We start from the raw sequence: 26161 nt of genomic DNA, 5'->3' as shown, positions 1-26161 counted from the left end.
ATTGATTAATTTCAACTAATAGCTTTGTGGTAAATCTTCTAAAAAAAAAAAAAAAAAAAAAAAAACTTCAGAAAATACTTGCAAAAATTTCTAAATTTTCGAAAATTTTGAAAGAATTTTTTAGAATTTTTTGCTCATTCAATCAAATAAAAAAGAAACCATCTTGTAAACCGTTAGAGAGAACAAAAATAAACAATTTTTGTTTGAAATATTTTTTTCTAAACATCTTTGTTTACCTGTAAGAGCGCTCCAAAATTTCGAATTTTTTTTTTTTTGTGTTTCTAGAATGTTTCACAAAACTACTAGTTCAAGTTAACCTGAAAAAATCAGCACCCTTTTTTTATTTAATGTTGGAGAAAATGGACACCAAAGTGTTTTCCTAAGCAGCGCCTTCGCGGTAATAGTGATGAAGTCACGTAAATAGTATAGTGACGTAAATAGTGATATTTACGAAATAATGATTCAAATAAAAATTGTTAATTTTTTTATAAGGAATAAGTTTTACCTTTAAACTTTTGTTCTAACGGCTTACTTCAGCTAGAACTTTTAATCGAACTTTTTTTTTATTTGATGCATAGGTTTTTAGTAATTTGTAAAAAAAAAACTGATTAAAACTCGCAACTAACCCCCCCCCCCCCAAAAAAAAGTTGTAAGGTACGCCTACGAGAGGTTGACTTTTTTTTACGAAGTTTTAACAATCTTATAAACAATTTGAAAAATTTTTTAAAAGCATTAATATTTTCCGTTTAGTTTGATTGTACTAGTTGATTTTTAACACGTTTTAATTTTAAAATAACGATAGATTTTGTACAATTTTAATTGTTTAAAAGAAGGAAAATGGATATTTCAAAAAATTTATTTACTTTGCCAGATTATGTGGTATTTATTATAATGTTGTTAGTATGTATTTTAATTGGAATATATTTTGGATTTTATAAAGTACCCAAAAATGTTAGAGAATATTTAATTGGAGATGAAAATATGACAATATGGCCAGTTGCAATTTCACTTGTTGTCAGGTACGATATTGAAATTTTTATGATAGATTATCCAATTACTACGATTGTACTATTCTTACCGTACGCGTACTGCAGAAATGGAAGATTTTGTGCATAGGTGTACCGAGGGGAGAACAGAGAAGGTGATCTGTCTCTTCTCTACTGAACCTACGTAGAGGCAGGCTTGTAGAATTACAATAGATTTTATTGGCTAAATATGTGTTCAAGTCAAAATGTTGTATTTATGAAAATTTGAGGCTAGACATTTCTGATTTAGTTCACAACTGCTCTCATCTAAACCACAACAAACAGTTTTGCCTATGCTTTACACAGCAGAAAAGGGATGCCTTGGGGATAAGATATTCTAAGGGGAAAATCCTTCGGTGCTTTTTTTTCTGGTACAGCCTTAACAAGATAAGGCTTCGTTAATTATACCATGTATATATGAAATATACATATTATATTAAGTTTAGTCCCAAGTTTGTAACGCTTAAAAATAATGATGCTAGGAAAAAAAAATTTGTCATAGGTGTTCACTAAATCACCTAATTAGTCCATTTTCGGTTGTCCGTCCGTCTGTGGACACGATAACTCAAAAACGAAAAAAGATATCGAGCTGAAATTTTTACATCGTACTCAGGACGTAAAAAGTGAGGTCAAGTTCGTAAATGAGCATCATAGGTCAATTGGGTCTTGGGTCCGTAGGACCCATCTTGTAAACCGATAGAGATAGAACATAAGTTTAAATGTAAAAAATGTTTCTTATCAAAAATTAAACAACTTTTGTTTGAAACATTTTTTCGTAAACATCACTGTTTACCCGTGAGAGCGCCAATTAGGCGGAAATTTTATAATATGTACTATACTTGATTATCAGTTATGTATGTGTCACATGTTTGTTGACTATGCATGGTATTTCAACAATTAACTCAGTCAATTGTTTGTTTTCACTTGTTATAACTTTTAATTTTGAGATCTCGATACTCGAATAATATTAGTAAAAATTACAGAAGCAAATTTATACAAAATAAGAAACTGCAAATTTATACAAAATAAGAAATTTATACAAAGTTATCATTTGGCCATTTTTTCTTTCATTTTTATATTTACGAAAAATATTTTGCTCTGTCACCGGCATATTTTATGTAATTTTAATAAAAAGTCTAAAAAGTTTTTGATTTCAATTGTGTACCTAGGGAAAAGTGCTCTATAATGATCCCTTAGGATAAAATGTTCTCTCGTTGTTTTAAGTGAACCAACAGGGCCATCTAGTATATTTATCGATGTATGAGTCATGGCAATGTATAAGTTATTTTGTATTTTGTAGCAAAAATTTTAGTTTTATTGCTTATGATCTACGTATGGTAAGACTTTCTACGTAAAGTTTCTTTTTTTGTGTTTGTTATTGCCGGCTGGTTGTTTTACTCTTGGCTGGTTGTTTTACTTTTAATACGATTATAACACATTTTGATAATAAATTTTAAGGTCAGTTTTTATGAAGATATTCAAATAAGTCGTTTCGGGTAAAATAATCCCCTTTACATACGTTAAAATGAGATGAAATGATTTCCCATCATGTGGCGAATCTTGAATGTGTTGATTTAGATTGATTTTACCAGTGATTTTAGTTTTCGTACTAGATCGTTGATGCAACGTAAAGAATGGCTAATATTTTATGTAAACTATTTGGTAAAAAATGCAATAAGATCATTTTACCCACCTATTCTTACAAGGATAGTAAAACGATCCCTTTTGAAAAATATTGAACAGTTCTAAGAATTTAAACAAATCAAAAGAGATCGACATGCCAATATTGCAACACTTTAATAAAGAAACCAAAAATATTTCGACGGTATACACATTTCGAATAGTTTGGCTATAAATTACATTTTTTCTTAGGGAGATCATTATAGGACACCTTCCCCTAGTTGGAAATGAAGACATTTCAGTCATAAGTCTAAACAAAAATTTCTTTTCAGTTACATTTCTGCCATAACATTTTTGGGATTACCTGCTGAAGTTTATGTATTTGGTATACAATATTTTTACATAGAATTAAACGATATATTCGTGGGATTTATTGGTAATTACATATATTTACCAGTTTTTATGGATTTAAAATTAACTTCGACTTATGAGGTTCGTAGTATTAAATAGCTTTATGGGTATTTTTTTAACTTTTTATACCATGCATATATGAAATATATCAAGGTATACTAACTTTAGTCCCAAGTTTGTAACGCTTAAAAATATTGATGCTACGAGCAAAAATTTGATATAGATGTTCATATAATTCATTTCCGGTTGTCCTTTCGTCTGCCTGTCTGTGAAAACGATAACTAAAAGAGATATCAAGTAGAAATTATTATAGCATGCTTAGGACGTACAAAGGGAGATCGAGTTCGTAAATAAGCTACATAGGCCAATTGGGTTTTGGATCCGTAAGACCCATCTTGTAAACACTTAGAGGTAGAACAAAATTTTTTAAAAAATGTTCCTTATAAAAAAATAAACTACTTTTTTGTAACCTATTTTCGTAAACATCACTGTTTACCCTTGAGGGCGCAAATTAAGTTAGAACATTAAAGCATCATATAGTATGTATTATATGGGAAAATCATTTATGTGTGTGTGACACCACAGTCCTGTTATATATACACGACTTTACTTAGGTGACGTTAAAAGGAAAGCGATTGCATAATCAACACCGTCTATACATAGTATTTCAACAATTAACTCAGTCAATTCAAGTATTCATTTTTTTAACGAACACTTTCTTATAATACCTTTCGATTTATTCTGCTTTCAGTACTTAGAAAGGCGATTTGATAAATCTTTACGACGACTTGGATCTTTTTTATATATTTTTGATCAGGTATGTAATCAAATCAAATCAAGTTTTCAAAAAATATTAACATCGGAAATTGTCTCTCTTTACACAAAAATAATTTTTAAACGGTTTACAAAAAATTTTATGAATCGCGGAAAAGCGGATTAAGGAAAGGAATGCTACGTTTTGAGAAACAAATATCAAAAAAGAGATTTTATACTGTCGGGGATTTATAATCATGGGTCGATTAATATGACAATAATCAGTGTTTCTTGACAGTGGCGGAATTACACATTTTATTTATTCGCAATTCAATATCCTAGTTCACAATCATATTAATTACATTTTCTTATTCAATGATATTGCAATTTTATGATTTGTGTTCTATGGTCATCATAAGATCAGTTTTTCTCCGTTATTAGGATGATCGATTGATTAGTGTGAACTAAGAGATCGTTTTGTCAAAGGTAACGGTTTTTGTCAAGGGTTTGGGGTAAGGTATGCTTTAAAATTACTTATACACAATATGAACACAGCTTACACAAAATAATGTACACTCAATAAATTTTGTTAAATTTTTTTTATTGCAATCCCTTGTGGAAAAATTTAATTTAACGTATTAAATCAGAGTAATTTATATAAAAAATAAGATTTCGGACTCTTCCAGAAGAGTTTTTCAGAGTTAATAAAACTTGCTAAAAAAGTTAGTAAGAATTCTTAATGCTTTAAAAAAGTTTTTTATAAAACTTTGTACGACTGTAAAATAATTATTTAAAGTTTTTCTAGCGTAGTCAAACTTTCCGGCACTGTTTCTTGGATATTTATTTTTTAGATTCTATGGCTGCCACTTGTAATATATGTACCAGCGTTGGCTCTCAATCATGGTAAGTTGTTAACTTGACTTAAATATTCACTTGCTTTCCAATTGAAAGAGATTTAGGTAGGTATGTCTAAAATATTTATGTATACATAAAAATAATAAGTTCTTTGGTAATAATCGGGGCCAAAAAGAGAGTACATAGCGCCGAAGGCGAGTATTTAGGCTGCGCCTTATATATATCGGGATCGGTTCTAATGATTTTGATGAAAATTCGTATACTGCTAGTATATAACTCTTAAAGACAAAAGTAGGGAGAGAAGCCATAATCGTGCCATTTTACCTTAAAGAGTCCTGTACATTTAATTGATAAACTTTTTTAATTTATTCAAATGATAGATTATCAATTTAAAGTATTGATTTCTCTCTACCTTTCCGATCAAAGCATATTTTTAAGGAACTCATTAATCTATTAAATAATATTGGGGTATTTTGCTTACGGAACTGATTAATACCCAAAATCAAAATTTTGTTGATAATAAATAAAGGAAATAATACAGAGTAATACAACCAAAATTGGATTAAAATTGTAGTTGTTATTAATTAATTCGCTGTTCAATAAATGTATAAAGAAGTACCATTTTGGCAATTTTGATAAACCAAGTATGTAATCCTACTAGATTTGGGTCCTCCTATCTTTGTGATCAAAATTAACCTAGGTCTAATGGGTTTTAAGAATGTAGCATAACAACTGAAAAGATTGACCCAAAATTAGTGGGTTTCAAAAAAAATTCCAATAAGATCGGATCAAATTTGCCTCTGTTGTCAAAAAAATCGAATTGTTCAACTTTATGACGCCATCAGAATCCAACAAATTTGCTTTTGCTCTATCACATCCAAATTTTATCCAATTTTGATCAACGAAGTATGTAATCCTACTAAATTTGGGTCATACTTTTCAAATTTGGGATCAAAATTAACCTAGCTCTAATTGGATTCAAGAATGTGGTGCCCTAGTCCCGGAATTAAGCACATAAGTGATACCTAGCAAAAAACGGAAAAACGGATATCACAACTGAAAAGAATGACCCAAAATTAGTGGGTTTCAAAAATAATTCCAATAAGATCGAATCAAATTTGCCAGTGTTATCAAATAAATCAAATTTTTAACTTTATGACATCATCAAAATTTAAAAAATTATACCCATAGCCAGTATGGAAAAAAATATAGTTTTATATATAGACCGTGGGGCACCACGGGTTTTTTAAATGATAAATACATACTTGAAACTTCTTGAGTTGCTTTCTTTTAATGAGTCTACCAAACTTTTCTCTAGAATTTTTTTCGAAAAGGCTGCGTTTTCAAATGAGCATGATGACGTCCGTCATATTTTAGTTATCGTTTTGAAGAACGTAGCAGGAAATTTGTCAGGTCTGACCCAGACACTATATGACTACTTGATAACATTAATAATTAATATACAATTAAGCAAAAGTGAACCATGTACGTATTCAGAAACAAAAATACTTAAGAACAGCATGTCGGACAAAATATTTTATTGTTTGATAATTATTAATGTTAGAATGTTACCAAGTGGTCATAGTGTCCGACAAATTCCCTGCTGTGTTTTTTCAGAACGATAACTCAAGTATGACGTCATCATGCTCATTTGAAAACGCAGCCTTTTCGAAAAAAAATCGTAGAGGAAAGTTTAGTCGTTGAGGAATGAATGACTCGTCAAAACGAAGCAACTCACAAAGTTTCAAGTTTGTATTTATCATTATAAAAAACTGGTGGTGTCCCGCAGTCTCATGAACACCCCTAAAGCTCAATCCCGATGAGATATATATTTATACAAAGAATATTATTTTCTAATAATGATTATATTTTTTTCTTTAGTTACTGGAATAAAAACGAACATCATAACACTACTTGTTTGCGGAGTTTGTATTTTCTATACTTGCTTGGTAATTATCAAAGAGTGGCACACGAGCTATATTTCTTTCAAAATACACACGCTTTCTTGCCAAAAACTTAAATTAAATTTTAAACCTTTTTTAAACTGTCAAAAACGCAGGCATCCAATTTAATGACGTAATTTGGGTATCACTATACGAAAAAACACAAATAATTTTGACAGATATATTCATAGACATCTGATTATAATAAAATTAATTACTTAGTATCTATATGTATATATTATACCCAGCTGTCTACACTGAACTAAATGATGACTCATACCGCTATGACATCACAGCAGGACTTACCCGCTTTTTAGATCACGTGATATACAGTTTAAAAATTACGATTTTTAATTTTAATATTTTAAAAGAAAAATGTCCTTTTATGACTCGAAATCAGAATATATTGAAGTATATTTTTACATAAATTTTAACTTTTTTCAAATTTCATGATTTATTTTTGACTAACGATTATACCCTATTAATTCTGCCTACCCCCATTGAATTCACGATGCAGGACATATCCTACCTTTACTTACATGCTGATAATCTATAGCCTATATAAATAGCAGCAAATACCCGTTTGATAGTTGAACGGAATGTAGGCTTAAATGCAATTATGATACAGAGTGGGTCATTTTAATCTATAATGTCTAATAGCTCGTTTTGTAGTTAACATCAGATGTAGTTCTGACATAAAAATTTGCCATTATTGCATTTCACCGAAAGAAAATACACTTTAAATTGATCGATAATTGTAGGTCAAAGTCATGGACACAGGCGAATGTCCCCCATTGCCATTGACAACTTTGGGCTAAAGTATTTTTCCTTGGTTGACGATTTTTCGAAAAAAATTGTTTGGATGCTAAATGTTAGTTTTTTTATGAGGATCCACTTTCTAATTTAAAATGCTATTCTATCTCTTACCGTTTAGAATCTAAATTTAGTATTAAAGTAACCCCAAGAACTAGGTCCAATCTGATGTCGGAACATGATGTCCCCACTAAACTCTGCAACTTTTTTTAAAGTTATTTTTTAGTTTTTAGTTGTTAACTAAAAACGAGCTATTAGCCATTATAGATTAAAATGGCCACCCTGTATATTACCTATTATTACAAATTTTAATTTTTGACATCGGACGGAAAATTATTTTAATGTTGTATGATCGTATTAATTTTCAGGGTGGAATTCGTGCTGTAATATGGACTGATTTTCTGCAAGCTTTTTTTATGATAAGTTCAATGTTATTGGTGTTAGTAAAAGCGACATGGAACATTGGAGGATTTGGTACAGTAATTGAACGTAATGTAGCCACTGGAAGATTACATTTTCCAGAGTAAAAATTTTATTTTACTTATTACGAAAACGTATACGGAAAATTCTCCAAAATTTTTAATTGAATTTTCTTAAGGTTGATTGGACAGTAGGTACCTATTCTGTAATTTTACAGTACACTCAACAATTTATTTTTACAGAAATTAAAAATTTTAATCTGTAAATTAATTATTTCAATTTATATAGCATCTAGCAACGCTATTAATCGGATATATTTAATTATTTAAATACTAAAAATTATAACTAATCGTCTTTTGACTCTCCCTCTTGGCAGACGAAAATTTTCGTGAATTTGATATCTTTTTAATTAAGATATTTATAAAACTCTTCGTCAGACTGCTGTTTTTTTATTTTAACGTAATGTATGATATTTAATTTATAAAATAGGAGTTTGTACTATTTAATCTTTAAGAAGGTGGAGCAACATTATCGAAAATATATATACTCAATGTCACAAAAAATGCTCGTTTTAAAACATTCTAAGTGTTACTCTTATAACATAACATATGATGAGTACGCTTAGAATGTTTTAACTGTAGCAATTTTTCTGACAGTGAGTGTACGTTTATTCAACGTTTGCTATTCATAACATGTTAAAATTTCAATTTTTAATGACTAATTACATTAATCAAAAAATTATTTTGTATGTATTAATTTGCAATTAATAACATCAATAATTTCAAATTTTTATCTATTTATTGCATTAATGTCCAATCAATCTTATGGGATCATAGAGAAGTAGTAAAAATCCATGTAGGTAGCCAAATTTTTAAATGTATTCTGTATTGCGAAAGTTCCCAAAGAAAAAGGGGTATAATTACCCTCTACAAAAAGAAACTAATTTAAGTAATTAGCAAAAATGTGCAACTCTTAGCCGTAATAATTAGTATACTCAGATAAGTCATTGCTCATATCGAACATTCAAAAAAAAATTTTTTTTTTATTTTTTCAAAGAGAAAAAAAATTGCAAAACATTCATAAAATTTCTTTATTTTCGATTTGGATAAAAATAATTTTCTAGAATAATTTTCATGCATGAAATACAAAATTGGGTCTTTTTGACGATTGGATTCGTTATTTCTGAGATATATGGCAGATTTTAACTTCTTTTTTTTTCAAATAAACTCCAGTGTTAGTAGGCAACAAATACGAAACAAACTAAAAATACGAAAAATATATAATTATTATTTACTCAAAATATAATGGTGATATGATATGTAATATTTGATGGAAAATTTCCCAAAATAGTCAATTCAGTTTTACAATATATCATTTATTTTATTCAGCATAGAATTAAGTTTAACCAAACGATTAACATTACCTACTATGATATTTGGAGGAACATTTTCTCTCGTCAATGATGGAATTCTTAAACAGTCGAGGACGCAAAGATACGTTGCCTTACCTACCATAAACGAAGCGAAAACGTATGTACTCATGATAGTTTTTATATTTTAACATAGTTTGAAGGTGGTTTTTTACCGCCCATAGGAAATAGTTTTCTTGAAAGACTATATACAATTTTAACATTCTACTTGTGACATCCATTCACAACATTAGCGAGGTAGTATGATTTAATGATTCTCTTCCTCACCCAAAAAAATTTCAAAACGAATGGTGAAGTTCCCGCAGTAAATTTTTAAGAAAACCGAATTCGCCAATACTACACATTTATATAAGTACCTATTTTTCTTGTTGTTCCTCTCTAAAACTATTTTTTAATTTGTTTTAGAGCATTTTGGTTATTTTTATTATTTAAAGCTATTTTTATTGGATTATGTACTTACGCAGGTCTGATTATTTTTGCAACTTATTTAAATTGTGATCCTGTTACAACGAACGTAATAAAAAATCCAAATTTTTATTTTGACAAAAAAATATTACCTATATTAATTTTTTTTCAGATTGTGTCAGCAAAAGATCAACTTCTACCACTACTTGTTGTTGATTCATTAAAAGATTTCCCTGGGGCATCTGGATTATTTTTAGCTGGGGTTTTAAGTGCTTCACTGAGTTCTTTATCAGGCAGCTTAAACTCATTGGCAGCTGTGTTTTTGGAGGATTGCTTTAAGCCCATTTTTAAGCAATTAACACCAAAACAGGAACAAGCTATTGTAAAAATTGTAGTTTTTGTAATTGGAATTCTGACACTTGGATTAGCTTCTACGGTAGCCAAATTAGGTCAAATACTTCAAGTGAGCATATTTTTCTTAAATACACCATTCATTGACGAGAGACTATGCTGTGTCCATTGGGCATGTTGGCATAGCGTATCCTCTTGCCAATGTGTGGCAATTCGTAATGGTGATTGCATATGAAAATAAACTTAAAAAACTAAAACTTAACTTAAGGTAGTACCTACACGAAAGTTGATATTCCAAGAATTTCTCAAAACTCAGAATATAAAATATTTAATTCATAATACACTTGCTGTTAAAATTAGAAGATGATTTACCATGCCATACATGAGATATTAGCAATTAAAAGTGACGCAATTTGTACGTGTACATGGGAGAAGTGTATAAAAATACACAAATTTACAAATATTATATTTATTTACCAATGAATGACGTCCACCATCTCTATGAAAAACTAATATAATGTAGAATACTATATTTAGAAAATATATAAATAAAAATAAAAATTATTTACCATATAGTTTCGATAAAAAACTTAAATAAATAACTCGTTTTAGCGATGATTTTTGTGGAAAAGATATGAAGACTAATGTTAAAGGCATATGTCATAGTGTGTGTGCTTATATGTATACTAGAAACAGTAGTGAGGAACTACAGTCTTGTCAAAATAATATATGGTATATGTATAATAGTCATAGCACAGTTAATGCACTGAATGATAGTATTAGTCCAAAACTTTTTGACTGGACGGTCGCGGAGGAACTACCTTAATCAGCAATCATCAGGCTCCAAGGATTTTAAAAAACTTAGTATACAAGAGGTTTTTGGGGCGAAAAATCGATATAGCTAGGTTTCATTTTTAGAAAACGTTGTTTTATCCAAGTTTTCAGGAAAAAATGCAACATCAACTGCAAAATATGACTATATTCCTGATATCTATTGGCGACGTGGTTCTTATATTAGTGATAAAATTTGTGTCTTTTTAACTCAAAAAATACGGAGTAAAGGTCGGTCATCAAGGTACAATAAGTACCTAGTAGTAACTAAGGTCGTAAAATAAATAAACAACACTGATGTTAGTCAATCCGTAGAGACTCACTAATATGTATAATGTTCTACACATATTAATCAGAAGTCCAGGTATGGCAAGCAAATCAGCAGTGCGGGTTTGTCAATGTGTGGGCTCGGCTAGTGAATAGTGTACTTGAAGACAATTTTTATCGCTTTGTTAATTATAATACATTTATTTTCAGTTACGCGTTGCTCTGGGTTCAGTTTCTACCGGTCCTTTACTTGGTGTGTTTACTTTGGGTATCATATTCCCATGGGCAAATGCAAAGGTAGTATAATATTTATAAAGCTTACAATTCCAAATTCATTACATTCTTCTTCTTTTTTTTTTTAAATTAAACACCGATTTCCTATTTTAGGGAGCATTCTACGCCGGTTTAAGTGGACTATTGTTTATGAGTTGGATTTGTTTTGGGGCTCAATCAATGTTAGCATCGGGAAGAATACGTTATCCAGTTAAACCTGTTTTTACTGATGGATGTTCGTTTAATATTACAGAAACTTTAAGTACAACTCAGTCAATAAATGATTACGATGAAACGTAAAGTATTATTTACACAACATTTGAAAATAATTAAAAGTAAATTATTTTTATTTTTATAGGAAAGTATTTTTCATGTATCGAATAACTTTTATGTTATATACCGCAATTGGTACAATATTTACAATAATCCTTGGTTTAATAATTAGTTACTTTACTGGTTTTAATAAAATTGAAAATGTGGATCCTCTATATTTAGCACCGTTTGTAAGATCAAAAAATATTCAAAATAATCCAACAGAAAAGAAACGGTATTTAAAACAGGTATTATACTTCCATGATAAGCACAATAGAATGATCATTTTAGTTTTCCATTACTCAAAAATACAAACTTGTGTCTTTAGCGAAATTTGAACGTTGGATAACTGTACATTTTGAAAGTCAAAATTTCCAGGGTTTGCCACGACAATCAACATTCAAAATTCCCTGATTTCCCCAAACTTTTATCATACTAGATTAACATCATTAGAGGGTAAAATTGTAGGCCAAATAAATTCGATTTTTTTTACTTTTTCTTTTGGATACTAATTACTCTTAATATTGATTTTATCCCTATAAAAATCACAAAAATTTTGTGATTTTAACTGTTGTGGCAGATTTTTGGTAATTTAATTTGGATAAAAATGATAATAAAAAGCGATTCTCTTAGATTCCTTTGATTTGATAATTCCCGATTTTAAAGGTTTATGACCATTCTGTTATCTCAAAATTACTGCTGTAAAAATGTTTATGTAAAAAAAATGTAAAGAAAATTTATTACAATTAAAATTTTAACTTTCAGAATGACGATTCAAACGTACGCCTGGAAGAGGCTGTTGAGTTATTAAATAAAAGAAAAGACTGAACAAAAAAATTAAAAAATTATTTTTTGAACGCAGAAAAAAAATTCATAACTATTGTTTTATGTAATATGAATGTAATACCTAAAATTTTATTTAAAAAAAAATTTTACTAAACATTTTATAATAGGGAATATTGTATTTAAGTGTAAAAAAATATTTAAAATACATTATAATTTTGAGATATTTAAACGCAGTTTTTTGGCGCTCTCTGTTCATGACGTATAAGTACGTGAACTGTCAAATTTTGACAGTTCAATATATAATTTACACTTTAAAAAAATGAATTTACAACATAGAATTTAATTTACACACATGATTATTAAGTTTTCTAATAAAAAGCCGTAGAATAGTATAATTTAATGAAATACCATATAAAATGTAAGTAATTAATATCATACAGTATGTCAACAAATTTGACAAGCCCGTACTTTGATGTCACGTCCGTATAAAAATTTGAATTTCCGTTGTAGAAATTTTTAAATGTCCTCACTGAATTTGTACTTTTATTAATTAATTTTAAGGAATTATAAAGAAATTAATTACTAAAATAATGGTTCAGTTGAAATGTCCAGTCATTAAAGTTACGGAAGAAAAATATTTGAACCAAATTTAAATTTCATGAATATTCCCTATTATGATGAATAATTTATTTTTATTAATAGTTGACGCGAAATGTTATAAAAGTGGCGCTGTTTGATTTTGACGTGGCCAAAGCACTAAGAGTAACTTACCTTTAAAACGCCAGTACCCGCAGTAGTAAAATGGCGCTGATATATAACGTCATTATTCCCCTACAGTACTGTGGCAGAACGAATTTCTCTCCAGTAAGAGCACTAAAGTGCTCGCGGTGTATAACGGAACGCAATCTAAAATTAGCTAACTGGTTCGACTGCATTGTTATCGAAATATGTATTTTCATGTTTATGTATTATCTATTACTTTTAGTTAAATAAGACGGTTGATCAAAAAAACGTAATTAAAAGAAATTTTTGATAACTTTAATCAAATTTTTTCAAACAATTATTATTAAACTTAAAAAAACAGAAACAAATTCTTATTATTAAATAAATGCTTTTCTATGAAAAATTTAACAACTTCCAATTTACATTTCTTTTATGCATAAATAAACAAAAACACTTATTTTTTATCACAATTTAATTAAAAGCAATTAATTATTGCGTATTTTAGCCGATATTTCATGCATTATATTAGATTTCACTTGAAAGAATTTCTATATAAAATTTACAAATAAAAAAATATTTTTAGATTTAGTCGATAGATTTAAGATCTTTTTAACAATTAGTTATGTTATGACGGCTTATTATGTAATAACTTATTTACTTAAGTGGGGCTTATTAACATCAAATTTGGTTCGTGAGGTATTGATAATTAGCACGCGTTAGATTTTCAAATTTTTCTCCTACTTGAAAAATGTAAAACTTCTCGCCCACACAACCATTTCCAATTATATTTAAATATTGGCTACAGATCATTCTCGAATTATCGAATTAATAAGTATAAGAATTCCCAAAAGAAGAAGAAATTCCAAAATCAGTCTATTTCATCGCCCGTTTTAGTGGAGTCAATGAATACATAAAACAGGCTTTCTTAGGAAGTCCTCAGGAACAGCTCCGATTTTGATGATTTTTTTTTCAGAACGATTCTTTTTGTATATTATTTAAAATCAGAAACATTTCAGATGGGGGAAATAATCTGGAGGGGGAATAGCCAATGTCGTGACTGGTATATCGAATCCCAGCCTAAATCGCTAATGATAGAAGTTTGAAATTTCGAGAAATTATTGATTTTATACTGTAAATGTCACATAAAAAAGGATTTTTCGAAATTCATCCCCAACAAGGGTGAAATAGGGGATGAAAGTTTGTATGAAAATATATAAAAACCGTCATTTTTGAGTTCATTTCTTAACCGATTTTAAAAATTCTTTCACCTATATAATGCTACATTATCAGCAAGTAAAATGGGCTATATTTTATTTTCAAAAATATTAAGGTTCCGTACCAAAAGTTAAAATCAATTAAATACTGAAACCGACATTTTTGAGTTCACTACGTTACCGATTTTAAAAATTCTTTCACCTATAGAATGCTACATTATCAGCAAGTAACATATGTTGTATTTTATTTTCAAAAAAGTTAGGGTTCCGCACTAAAAGTTAAAATCAATTTTTGGTGTGCGTGGAAAAAAATCACGCAAGAATGAATTTTTTTATTTTAAGTTGCAAAAATATTGTTTAAACAATATAAATAACTAGTAGTTATCCACGTTATAGTCTTCAATTCTCTTAAGTTCCCTTATGTTCACTATTTAATGGATTGTCCTGACCATGACTTTTAGTGCGAATCCCGAATAATTTTGAAAATAATATTCGGCCATGTCACTTGTTGATAATGTAGCATTCTATAGGTGAAAAAATTTTTAAAATCGGTAACGTAGTGAACTCAAAAATGTCGGTTTCAGTATTTAATTGATTTTAACTTTTGGTACGGAACCTTAATTTTTTTGAAAATAAAATATAGCCCATTTTACTAGCTGATAATGTAGCATTATATAGGTGAAAGAATTTTTTAAATCGGTTAAGAAATGAACTCAAAAATGACGGTTTTTATATATTTTCATACAAACTTTCATCCCCTATTTCACCCTTTTAGGGGATGAATTTCGAAAAATCCTTTTTTATGTAACATTTACAGTATAAAATCAATAATTTCTCGAAATTTCAAACTTATATCATTAGCGATTTAGGCTGGGAGTCGATATATCAGTCACGACATTGGCTATTCCCCCTCCAGATTATTTCCCCCATCTGAAATGTTTCTGATTTTAAATAATATACAAAAAGAATCGTTCTGAAAAAAAAATCATCAAAATCGGAGCTGTTCCTGAGGGCATCCAAGTAAAAACACTCATTGACTCCACTATTTATCTTTTAAAAAAATAATAAATCCCTAAATCTTCAAAAAACCTTCCCTCATTTTTAAAAATTTCATAATTTTAAGCGTTTTTTTTTTTTTTTTTTTTTTTTTTTTTTTTTAATATAAAATCATGTAAATGTTATCAAAAATAATCTGTATTAAAAAATTTAGCTAACAACTTGAAATAGCCAAAAGAAAAAATTATTCCATTGTCGATCAACACAATGTCTTTCGTGCAACAAGTTTAAATAGTTCAATTCAAAAAAATTAATAAAAAGAAAGTTCAACATTTTTATTCGAAGCAAATGACTTCAAAGTTATAAATTACAAAAAAAAAAAAATGTCTTTACAATTAATATTAAAATTTAAAACACTAAACACACTGATGCAGAAAGTGAGACAAATTTAAGATTATGTTAAACAACTGAATTGGCGTGCCCCCAAAGAAACTATATTAAAATATCTGTAGTCCAAGAATTGACCATATTAGTTTTTACAAAAAATGAAAGCAGAGAGTATACAATTTGACCAAATTCTGATAAAAATCGAACATATGGCATAGGAATGGTTTCGTCCTCTTTAAAAATATGTCTTTAGATGCATTATATATCACTCAAATGAAACGACAAACGACCGTGCACTTTCCTTATTGGAAATAACTCCAATTTTCTCAAACCATGGATTCGTATAGTCCTTAATGAGTACATTAATATAAATAAAATTCGCCTATGGAGATTAATCACTAATAAATCACAGTTCGGATTTTAATTTGCAAATGGAGAGAATCGCCAAAGAACAGTTGTAGGTAACGCGTCAAGGAAGATTTATGGACCTGTCATTATATTATTGCATTATATTAGGTTTTATAATGGTATAAACTATAAGTCTTCCGAAACATTAGATTCTTAACAGTATTTGAACAAAATTGTAGAGAGCTTTTCGTTTCTTATGCCCTCTTCTTTGATTTTTCCGATCAAAGATTAAACTATGGATGTCTTTAATCTTCGTACCAAAAATTTGAGTTCAAAAACGTCAGAAGTTACCATTCATCTCACTCAGCTTAAAAATTTTATCCCAGATTCTTTGTCACTCAGTGTACACCATCATACTTTAAAAAAACAATGACTATAAACCGTCACGTGTGGAATGGTATTTTTAATTGTTCTCCTACAGCCATAAGTGATCGTATATTTTTCGCCGAAAATTCTTTATTAATAACATATCGATGTTTACATCGTTTTATAATCATCCTATATTTTGGAATATTAGTTGCCATCTCCAACATATTCGCATAGTTAATTAATTCCACATCATTTGTACTGGATGATACAGTCGGTTTTTGTATTGGTTTTGGTTTTGGTTTTTGTTTCTTGTTTTTTTGTTTTTTAGTCGGTGATTTTTTTGGGGTTGGTTGTTTTGATATTTTTGGCGGTTGTTGTATATGTCGACGTTGATTAAATTCATTAATTACTTCATCTAATTCGTGAATTTTAGTATTTTTAAAAATATGGTTGTATGCTGTTTTTATTTTACTTCTTAAATTTATGGGCACTGGTTGACCGTTATAAATATTATGTAAAAAATCCAATGACCTACGTGTTTTTACTGATATCTGTTGACAATGTATTCTACGAAATGCATTTAATTTCTTTATAATTTCTACCGGGTTTTTTTTCTTTATCCGTTGATTTGTATAAGTTTGATATAAAGCATATGGGTCTTGTAAGTTATATACTTCTTCTATTAACGGATAATCATTTCGAATTTTATTTATAAAAAAATCAAAGTTATGTGATGGTCTACGTTCAGGCCGCTTTATAGTTAAAAACTCTTTGAGACAATTTTCAATTTCGCGACGATGTTGTTCGCTTGCTGTAATATGTAAAATTCTATTTGAATTTTTCGTTTTTATATAAACACTGGCTTTAAATCTTTTACTAAGAGTTTTAATAAAATTTTCTCTATGCACACACTGTTCTTCCCTTCCATTTAATGGAAGATCCAAATTAAAATTTTTATTAGAAGTCTTTTTCATTGATTGGATACTAGAAATTGCAATATCTGGTCTCAATTCTATGGACCCTGTTTCAAATAAATTTGTCCTAACTATTACTGGTTTTATTGGAGCAACTGGTTGAGTAGTTTCCATTTGAGGAACTGGTTCAGTTGCTCTAATCGGAATAACTGATTGAGGTAGACTTGGTAAACTTACAACTGGTTGAGTAGTTCCCATTTGAGGAACTGGATCACTTGCTCCAATCGGAATAACTGATTGAGTTACAATTGGTAAATTTACACTTGGTTCAGTAATAACTGGATTAGGTATAACTGAATTTAGTACAGCTTCTTCAATATCGCTTGATTTAGTTTTAATTTGTATCAGTTCGGTTGAGACTGAAGTGCATATATTGCCAGAACCAATAGCAGTTGGTATTGATTCAAATGCAACTGGTTTAGTTGCAATTTGTTCGACGCTATTCGACACAGTTTTGTTTGATTCTGGAACGCTAACTTCACATTTAGGTAACAGTGAAACTGATTCAGGTGAAATTGGTACAGTTGTAACTGATTTAGTTTCATTTAATTCCGTGACATTTGATGTGTTTGTGATTGATTGAACATATTCAGATGCATTTGGTACAGTTGCAATTGAAACAGTTTCAGTTGTAACTGATTTAGTTGATGTAATGGAAATTAAATGAATTCTCTCCATTTTTTCAGGTTCAGATAAAATATGCGAGGTGGTTGTTGTAGTTTTAGTCGAATTTTCTTGATCATTTGCAAGAAAACTACTATTTTGATTACTAAACTTCACTTGATGAATATCCCAATGATTATCTTCTCCGGCGTTATATTTTCTACGTTTTGGTGATGCACCATTATAATCATATAAATCTGAATAATGTTTTACTTGCATAGAATCTGGGGGAGTTTGCGAAATATTATAATAGTAACAACATTTTTCACTTGAGTGACCTCTTGTGGCACATATTGAACACCAATTAGTGGATTTCTTTTGATTTTTTTGCGTTGGTTGTATGATTTTTCCTGGTTTTACCTGAAAGTAAAGAAAAGAAATGATATTACTACTTTGATATCTCGCAAAAAATGATAAATATAGTATTTTTTTAAGCACAAGCGTCTCCCAAAAAAGCTATAGGAAAGTGGATGTTAAGAGTATAAACACATTCCAACACTTACTGTTAAATGATAACGACGCCATAAATCTGGACAATGGTCATGTACATGACCTTTATTATTGCATGTTTTACAATAGATATTCCTCCAATTAAGGCATCGTTTACAATTTGAAGTAAATGAACGGCGAAATTTCGAAAAACACTGTAAAAATAAGTTGATTATTTATGATTCAGGAAAATTTGGGAAGAAATTTTGGGATTGTTTAATATATTTACTATTTACACTGAGTGTAAGTAGAAAATAAAAGGTATACCACTTTAATAGCACTATCCTTTTCTATTTACCCTCGATTTAAAAAGACCAAGCATGTATATATTTCCCAAATCGGTAAATACTTGAAATGAATACTTTTTTATTTGCTTACCGTTAAACAGCACGATTCATTACACTTAAATTCTCGATGTTGCCTAGAACCACACATACTACATGGTTTTACTGGTACTGGACAATTTTTAGCTATGTGTCCTTGTTGTCGACAATTACGACACCGCACTTTACTTTCAAAACTTCTATGCATGCGCATTTTATCAATTGGATTAGCCCATTCCTTCAGCGAAGCTTCCGAAAAACAAAGAAAATTAAACTTTTTTAATTTTTTTAATCAAATTGGAATAAATGAAAATTCCTGATCCTTAAAATCCCATCAGTTTAACCTTCAAATATTTACACGAGAAATAGATGCTTCTATACAAATTTTCTATTGTCTAAACCTGTATAACAGAGAAATCCACAGAGAAAATGTCGACCTGCGCTCAATTTTAACTTGTGTGCATTCGAAAAGGGTGTTGAGTTTTTTTAACAAGACATGATAAGATAAACAAAATCCCAAGAGAATGTTTGAAAAATGCTTAAACTTTCATGTTATTTGTAAAAATATAGGGAACCAGATACGGTTTGAATTCACAACCTTGAATTTATCCGTCAAGACATAAGTTCCGGTATACAATCTTTGAGGGGATTGCCTCTAATAGAATTGGTAACCCGTATCCTATGTGAATGTAACTGTGTCGTAATTAAGATAGTATAGTAGTATCGAGACGGGAAACAGATTAGTCAAATCAGCAATCATTTTTGAATTTTTTTTACAACTACAATATAATATTTTATTTTTTTTTAAAATATTAATATTATTGAATGCGCATTAACAATATTAAAAATCATATTTATTTAAAAAAAAATCAGTTGACTAAAATTTAACTGTCAAATTCAACGGCCAGCTGTTGTTTAAATTCATAAACTTAACATCTAAATTTTCCATCCTCTATATAAATAATTCACGAAATCATAAAAATGTTACCACGCTTTATAAAGCCTTTAAGAAGATTAATGAATAATAAAAAATATTTACCTGGCATTAAATCACGCTCCTCTTCATGATCATAAGTTTCACCACCCCACGATCGATTATAAAATGTTTCACGATCTGCAGTCCAATATGTATGAAATCGCATTTTTAAATTAAGTGCCCTTTCTTCTTCTTTTGAAACATTTAAACTATTCGATACTTGTTTTGTTGTATTTTTATTATTTTCCACATCAATTATCTCTCCACCAGAAACATTTAAACAAATATCCCCAACATCGGTTACCTCACTTTCGTTAACTGATATTATTGAGTCATGATCTGAATCTATTGAAATTACTGGATTATCTTTTGATGTGATTGGTGTAATACACTCGACATCACTGTCGTTATCGGACGAAGATTGTGAAAGTTCTTGCGTTATTTCATTGAAATTGTTCGATGAATTGCAAACGGTTTCAGAATTTTCAGTACACAGAGTTTCAGAATTTTCAGTACAAAGATTTTCAGAATTTTCAGAATTACTAGGTGCTAGGGGCTCATTTGCAACCTCCCTATTATTATTACTATTATTATCAGTATCTTTACGAATTTTTTCCTGGGCTAATTTTTTTCTTTTGTTAAGAGAATATTTTTGTTTATCATTACATTCACGAATTTTATTTTCTAATTGATTTATAAATTGCTCATAGTTTACATCAATGGTTGTGTCACCTTGTTCGGCGTTATTTAACGGCACTAAACTGTTTTGGAATTTACTTTTATCATTTATTTGCGATAAACTACTTTTAGTGATATTTTTTGATTTATCTGATTCCAGATGATTCCTGATTCTAGTAATGATTTCAGATTCTTCTGTGCTAGATTCTTCTCCCCTCTCATTAAGAAATTTTTGATAAGATAAGTCAGATTCTAAACTATTTTTAAATGTGCTTTGCAAAGAATTTTTTTCCTGTGATTTGTTTTTCTCAACGACTTCTGATTCATCTGAACTCGAAGACGTATCTTCGAAATTAAATTTTGATGTGTCTGTTGCAATAACTCGATGAGAATTATCTGCACTAAATGAAACTGATGTGGTTTGATTACAATTTTGACTAGATTTTGCACATACAATACTATCGGATCCTTGATTCTCCTTGGATCGTGAAGTTGTTATCATATTCGCAAATTGAATTAAATCTAATTCGGCAAAGGAACGTTTTGAAGTAGATGCTTGATTTTGTTCAGGATTATCTTTTTCAAAAACATCAGAACAACTACTCTCAGTTTCGTAAATATCTAGGATTAGAGTTTGCGGAACTGTGATCTTTTTTTTCGAAATATTTGCCGAAATGATCGTGTCATTGGTGCATACTGAATCGGTTGATTGATTTGATTCAAGATCTGTGGTATGCAATAAAAAATCATCTGAGCCCTCGGATAATTGTGAAGTATTTTTCTTTTTATTTCGAGCTCTGTTACGTTTTTTACTTTTCGGGGTTGCAAACTCAATATTTTTTGTTGGTGTACTTTGAACAGAAATTTCTTTTGTATTTTCCATTGTTAATTTTTTTGGGATTTCTTTACTTGTTTCACAGTTCTCTTGTATGGTCGATTCGTTATCTTCACTATTTTCAATATCTTGTCGGTGACGTTTCTTTTTTAGACGTTTTTTACTACTAGGTTTTGAACTAATGTCAACTCCTTTCATTGAGGTAGAGATATTTTCCATGGGAATATCTGTATTACTTTGGTCAGGCCTTGGTTCGATTTTAAGCTCATTCTCAACATTTTCCAGACAGTCACGTTTTTTTCTTTGGCGTTTTTTATTTTTGGATGTTGATGTATTTTGCACCGAATTAAGTACTTTTTGAAGTATTGAAGCTTGTAATTTCTGAATATCTTCTCCAATATTTACCGATGTGTCAGCTTCATTTTGAATCTCATTCACAACATTTTTCAAATTTTCCCGTTTCCTTTTCTCGCGTTTTTTACGTTTGGATGTTCGATTGGTTTCAATGTCTGTAGTATTTTGTTCTAATTTAGAGTCATCTTCTGAGATTGGTGAAGTTTGTAGTTCTTGACCTTCGCTTCCTTCAATATTTTCTGATGTATCAACATTTTCTCGTTTCCTTTTTCGGCGTATTTTATTTTTGGATGTTGGATTGATTTCAATATCTGTAGTATTTTGTTCTAAATTAGAGTCATCTTCTGGAGCTGTTGAAGTCTGTAATTCCTGATTTTCTATTCCTTCAATATTTTCTGAAGTCTCAACATTTTCTCGTTTCCTTTTTTGACGCTTTTTACTTTTGGATGTCGAAGTAGGATTATCTCCAACCTCTTTCGATGATGTATTAATTTTTTGAATACTAGGTATGTCCAGTTTATTTTCCTCTACATTAGATTCTATTTCTGGACATTCAGGTGTTTCCAAATCTTTAACTTTTTTCACTGATTGATCGATTTCAGCATCACTATCTTCCAGACAAATCATTGGTATTGGACTCCTAGGTATTTCAATGACATCATCATCTTCATCTTCGGGTTCACTATCCAAACAAATAATCGTATTCGCCACTTCTTTCGGTAGTTCTTTAATAACATTGTCTTTCTCTTTTAAATGTGAAATAAAATTTTGATAATATTTTGATTCATCTTTCTTATTCTTTTTATTTTTATTCCTTTTCGCTTTTTGATTTGGCTTACGCATGGAGTTAGAGTTAAATTGAGGTTCCTTACTCGTTACATTGAATGCAGTTTGAGGCTCTTCATGTATTGCGTCAGGGTCAGGTTGAATTTGAGTATTCTCTTGTGGTGCATTAGAGAACGCAGAGATAATTCCTTGAACAACATTCGTGTCTGTCGAAGTAGACTCAGGTGGTTGTACGACATTCGTATCTGCCGAAGCAGACTCTGGTGGCTGTGGTAAATCTTCATCTAAGCGAGTTTTTTCTAAGTTTGATAAATCGGCTTGTGTGTCGATTTGAAAAAGATCAGAGGTTTCAGTTATTTGATTTTGGGTATCAGTTCGTTGATTTGCTTCATTCTCTGTGAATAAAGCATTATTTGGATTTAAAGGCACTATTTTTTGTGGGGAATCGAACATCAGCTCATTGTTTCCGGGAATTTGTTGTACATTTTCTAGAGGCATTACTCGTGATAATTGTCGATTAGGGCGTGATCGTGGTGGAGCCTGGAATCCCCTATGGGATTGTGTTTGTACTTGTGGACGTGCATAATTATTATTTTGTGGATAACGATTCCAGTGATTTGGATTATAATATGGATTTTCCAACCGTTGTCTTGAATGTTGTTGTTGTACTCTTGGGATAAAGTGTTGGTTATTATAATATCTGTTATTTAACACTTGTTCATTTTCGAAGTTATTGTAACGATTATCATAACTATTGAAATTGTTATATCGATTTACGGCAATATTTTGACGAACATAATCATTATTTCGATTATTGAGGTTAGTGTGGTATTGTGTTTCGTTGTTAGTATTTCGGTAGGGTTGTTGATAATTTCCTGCGTTGTTGGGACGAGTACCAATGTTATTGGGATGAGTACCATTGTTATTGGGATTAACACCAATGTTATTGGGATTAATACCAAAGTTATTGGGATTAATACCAAAGTTATTGGGATTAATACCAAAGTTATTGGGATTAATACCAAAGTTATTGGGATTAATACCAATGTTATTGGAACGAGTACCTGAGTAGTGTACCAAACTGTACAGATAGGAATCGATACCGTCATAAAAGTATTGTGAGTTCTGCATCTGAAATTTAAAAGAAAAATTGAAAATTAAGCCTATAATAATAGTATGGCAAACTTATTTAATAATTAAGATTCTGAACATGAGCAACAAATTTGCAGGTAAATCAAATTCATCCATACGTGGTATCATATTGGTCAATAAAAGGAAAACTATGTAGGGTAGCTAAAATACAAAAAAAAAATTAACAAAATATTTGGGTCACCTAAAAGTCAACTCGGTCTCGTTATTAAGAAGAGAGAAGAAGAGCACCACATTAAATTAGAAAGTTGTTCTTCATAAAAAAAGGCAAATATATTTTGTTCGAAACATTTTTTCAATAATCAAATAGCTTCGGCAGAAATTGTATGTGAAAATAGAAGAATTTCGCCATAAGGTAAAATATATTACTTAACAGAGGACATAAATTTAGATGCGCTCAATTCGCTAGTAGATATAAGACTCATTGCTCCCACCATGGAGGTTATAAAGAAGGAGAACGATCGCAATAGAAAATATTGTCCTCAAAATATGGACAAAATAAGTGAGGCGCTGGGATCGCTAAGGTGTCTCATTAAATGCTGGATGTTGTGCGCTAATATACTACTTACCGACGACAGCGCGCTTGGTGGCTGAAAAATGAACTATAAATTATACAAATTTTCAGGGACAGGTGCGCTAATGCTTTAGTACATAGCGATCGTTCTCCTTCTTTATAACCTCCATGGCTCCCACAATCGGCCATATTAAATAGGTTTGTTGGAAAATTTTTCTGTGTATTAACAATTAGATTTTCCCTACTTATCGATTAAAACTATCCACTCTGTATATTCCACTACCATAAAAACATCAACCCATCATAACTTAACAAAAAATAACTCGACCAAAAAATTTGCATACATTAAAAAAATGTATTACCTCGTCAAATTTTGTCGCCCTTAAAACCATACTCGAGCAAAATGAATCAGGAACCAATATTTTGAAATATATAGAAAAACAAACTTTTTGATACCACCCAATATTTTGCTGAGTATACGTTTCTATTAGAAGATTTGTAGTTCCCGAAATGTCTAAATTATTATATATCACGACAAAACAAATTAAAAATGCAAAGAAAATTTATTAATATATAAATAATTAATTTATATATTATAATATTAATTTATTAATATATAAAACCCACTTTCTGGGTTGCAATAATAACGGTTGTAATTTCTTTTCAAAAAATAAGTTGTTGAAATTCGTCTAACATGTCTCGAAAACTAAGGAAGAGGATGAAAATAATTTTTCTGATTTTTGTATTTTTGCCTAGAAGAACAGCATTTACAATTTACGAAAAAGATATGGAAAATACGAAAATTTGAGTGAATATAAACTATTATAGAATGAGTTTATGACACATAACGAAATTTGTGATTTAGTATTAAGTATCTTTTAAAAATTATTCAATCATCAAAAATTTCAGAATGAATTTCTTTTTATTTTGAAAGATAATTATTAGCTTTTTAAAAACAGAGTAACGGTAACAATTTCGAATCCGAAACTTATATTTTAATCGGTAATTTAAAAATAATCGTATGAAATAAAAAATTTACCTTATCTAATAAACACTTTCAAATTCATTAAAATTTTTTTAAGTTGTAATATAATTATAAAATTTAATTATTTCAAATTCTTATTTTTTCAATATTTTTTGGTTAACATTTGCACATGTGAGATACTAAAAATGACATCAAAGTATTCAAAAATTCAAACCATGAACTTCATAAATAAAAATTTGACTGCTTGGTATATCCATGGATAGTTAAAATGGAACTATTAGCTGTCAATTTATTTAATTGCATAGCGCCAATAGTACTAAATTTTTTAGGTTATTTCGTCAAATTTCTTAAATTCACATCTTTCAATCAATTATTTCAGAAAAGGTTAAAATTAGTAGGAAAGGATAAATTATAATATTATTAGGTTACACTTCTTGAAAGGACATCAGGCAAGCCTCTATACGAGCATGAATGGAATATTAGACCTAAAACACCTAAGAAAAAAATGGATCCAGTAGTTAAATATTATCCGGGGTCATAGGCGCTGATACGGGGAATACGGGGAAGCATGAGAAAAATCACTACGAGCATGAATGAAACATTAGATTTGTAACTAAAACAAAGTCGTGAAATATTAAAAAATGGGCATGATTTTTCTTATGCTCTCCCTATCAGCGCCTATATATGACCCCGAATAATATTTAACAACAGGATCAATTTTTGTTTCTTAGATGTTTTCTTCATGCATAACTAAAATGCTAATTAAATAACGATTTTATGCCTTTCTTCCTCATTTACGGATGACTCTCATAGATTAATTGAACTCTAGCCTAATAATTTGATATAAATTTAATTTATGTTCGGTTAAAATGTTAAAAAGTGAGCCTGATTGTGCCCTAAATGT

At 29.7% G+C, this 26161-nt stretch overlaps 2 protein-coding genes across 3 annotated transcripts; one reads left to right on the top strand and one right to left on the bottom strand.

Moving 5' to 3' along the window:
• Positions 1 to 846: 846 nt before the first annotated feature.
• LOC123294219 (sodium-coupled monocarboxylate transporter 1-like) lies at positions 847 to 12563 on the top strand (the record flags this gene model as incomplete). Its single annotated transcript, XM_044875333.1, has 13 exons — positions 847 to 1019; positions 2978 to 3137; positions 3808 to 3873; positions 4661 to 4712; positions 6546 to 6613; positions 7789 to 7943; positions 9229 to 9369; positions 9675 to 9783; positions 9847 to 10137; positions 11334 to 11420; positions 11511 to 11692; positions 11755 to 11956; positions 12474 to 12563. Coding segments are annotated over 13 exons (1749 nt in total), but the record flags the coding sequence as incomplete, so codon positions are not given.
• Positions 12564 to 15663: 3100 nt separating this feature from the next.
• LOC123291810 (putative uncharacterized protein DDB_G0282133) lies at positions 15664 to 25374 on the bottom strand. 2 transcript variants are annotated; one of them, XM_044872227.1, is made up of 5 exons: positions 25312 to 25374; positions 20020 to 23740; positions 19036 to 19229; positions 18672 to 18812; positions 15664 to 18528 (listed from the first exon to the last, which is right to left on the bottom strand). In XM_044872227.1, the coding sequence occupies exons 2-5, from the start codon at positions 23738 to 23740 to the stop codon at positions 16606 to 16608; spliced, it is 5979 nt and encodes a 1992-aa protein (XP_044728162.1). In that variant the 5' UTR covers positions 25312 to 25374; the 3' UTR covers positions 15664 to 16605. The 2 variants fall into 2 exon arrangements, with proteins under 2 accessions (XP_044728162.1, XP_044728163.1); XM_044872228.1 differs by lacking the exon at positions 18672 to 18812.
• Positions 25375 to 26161: the final 787 nt, after the last annotated feature.

Source organism: Chrysoperla carnea, chromosome 2, assembly GCF_905475395.1.
Source record: "Chrysoperla carnea chromosome 2, inChrCarn1.1, whole genome shotgun sequence".
Classification (NCBI taxonomy): Eukaryota; Metazoa; Arthropoda; class Insecta; order Neuroptera; family Chrysopidae; genus Chrysoperla; species Chrysoperla carnea.
This window is presented reverse-complemented; position numbering and strand designations above follow the sequence as displayed.

Bases quoted from the DNA above. Each gene is read 5' to 3' on its own strand.
- LOC123291810 (XM_044872227.1), bottom strand. From the start codon at position 23,740: ATGCAGAACTCACAATACTTTTATGACGGTATCGATTCCTATCTGTAC. The intron at 19,230-20,019 runs GTAAATATTTTT...GTTTTTCGGAAG, and splicing joins GGAGCGTGATTTAATGCCAG to CTTCGCTGAAGGAATGGGCT. The intron at 18,529-18,671 runs GTAAGTGTTGGA...CTTTACTTTCAG, and splicing joins GGCGTCGTTATCATTTAACA to GTAAAACCAGGAAAAATCAT.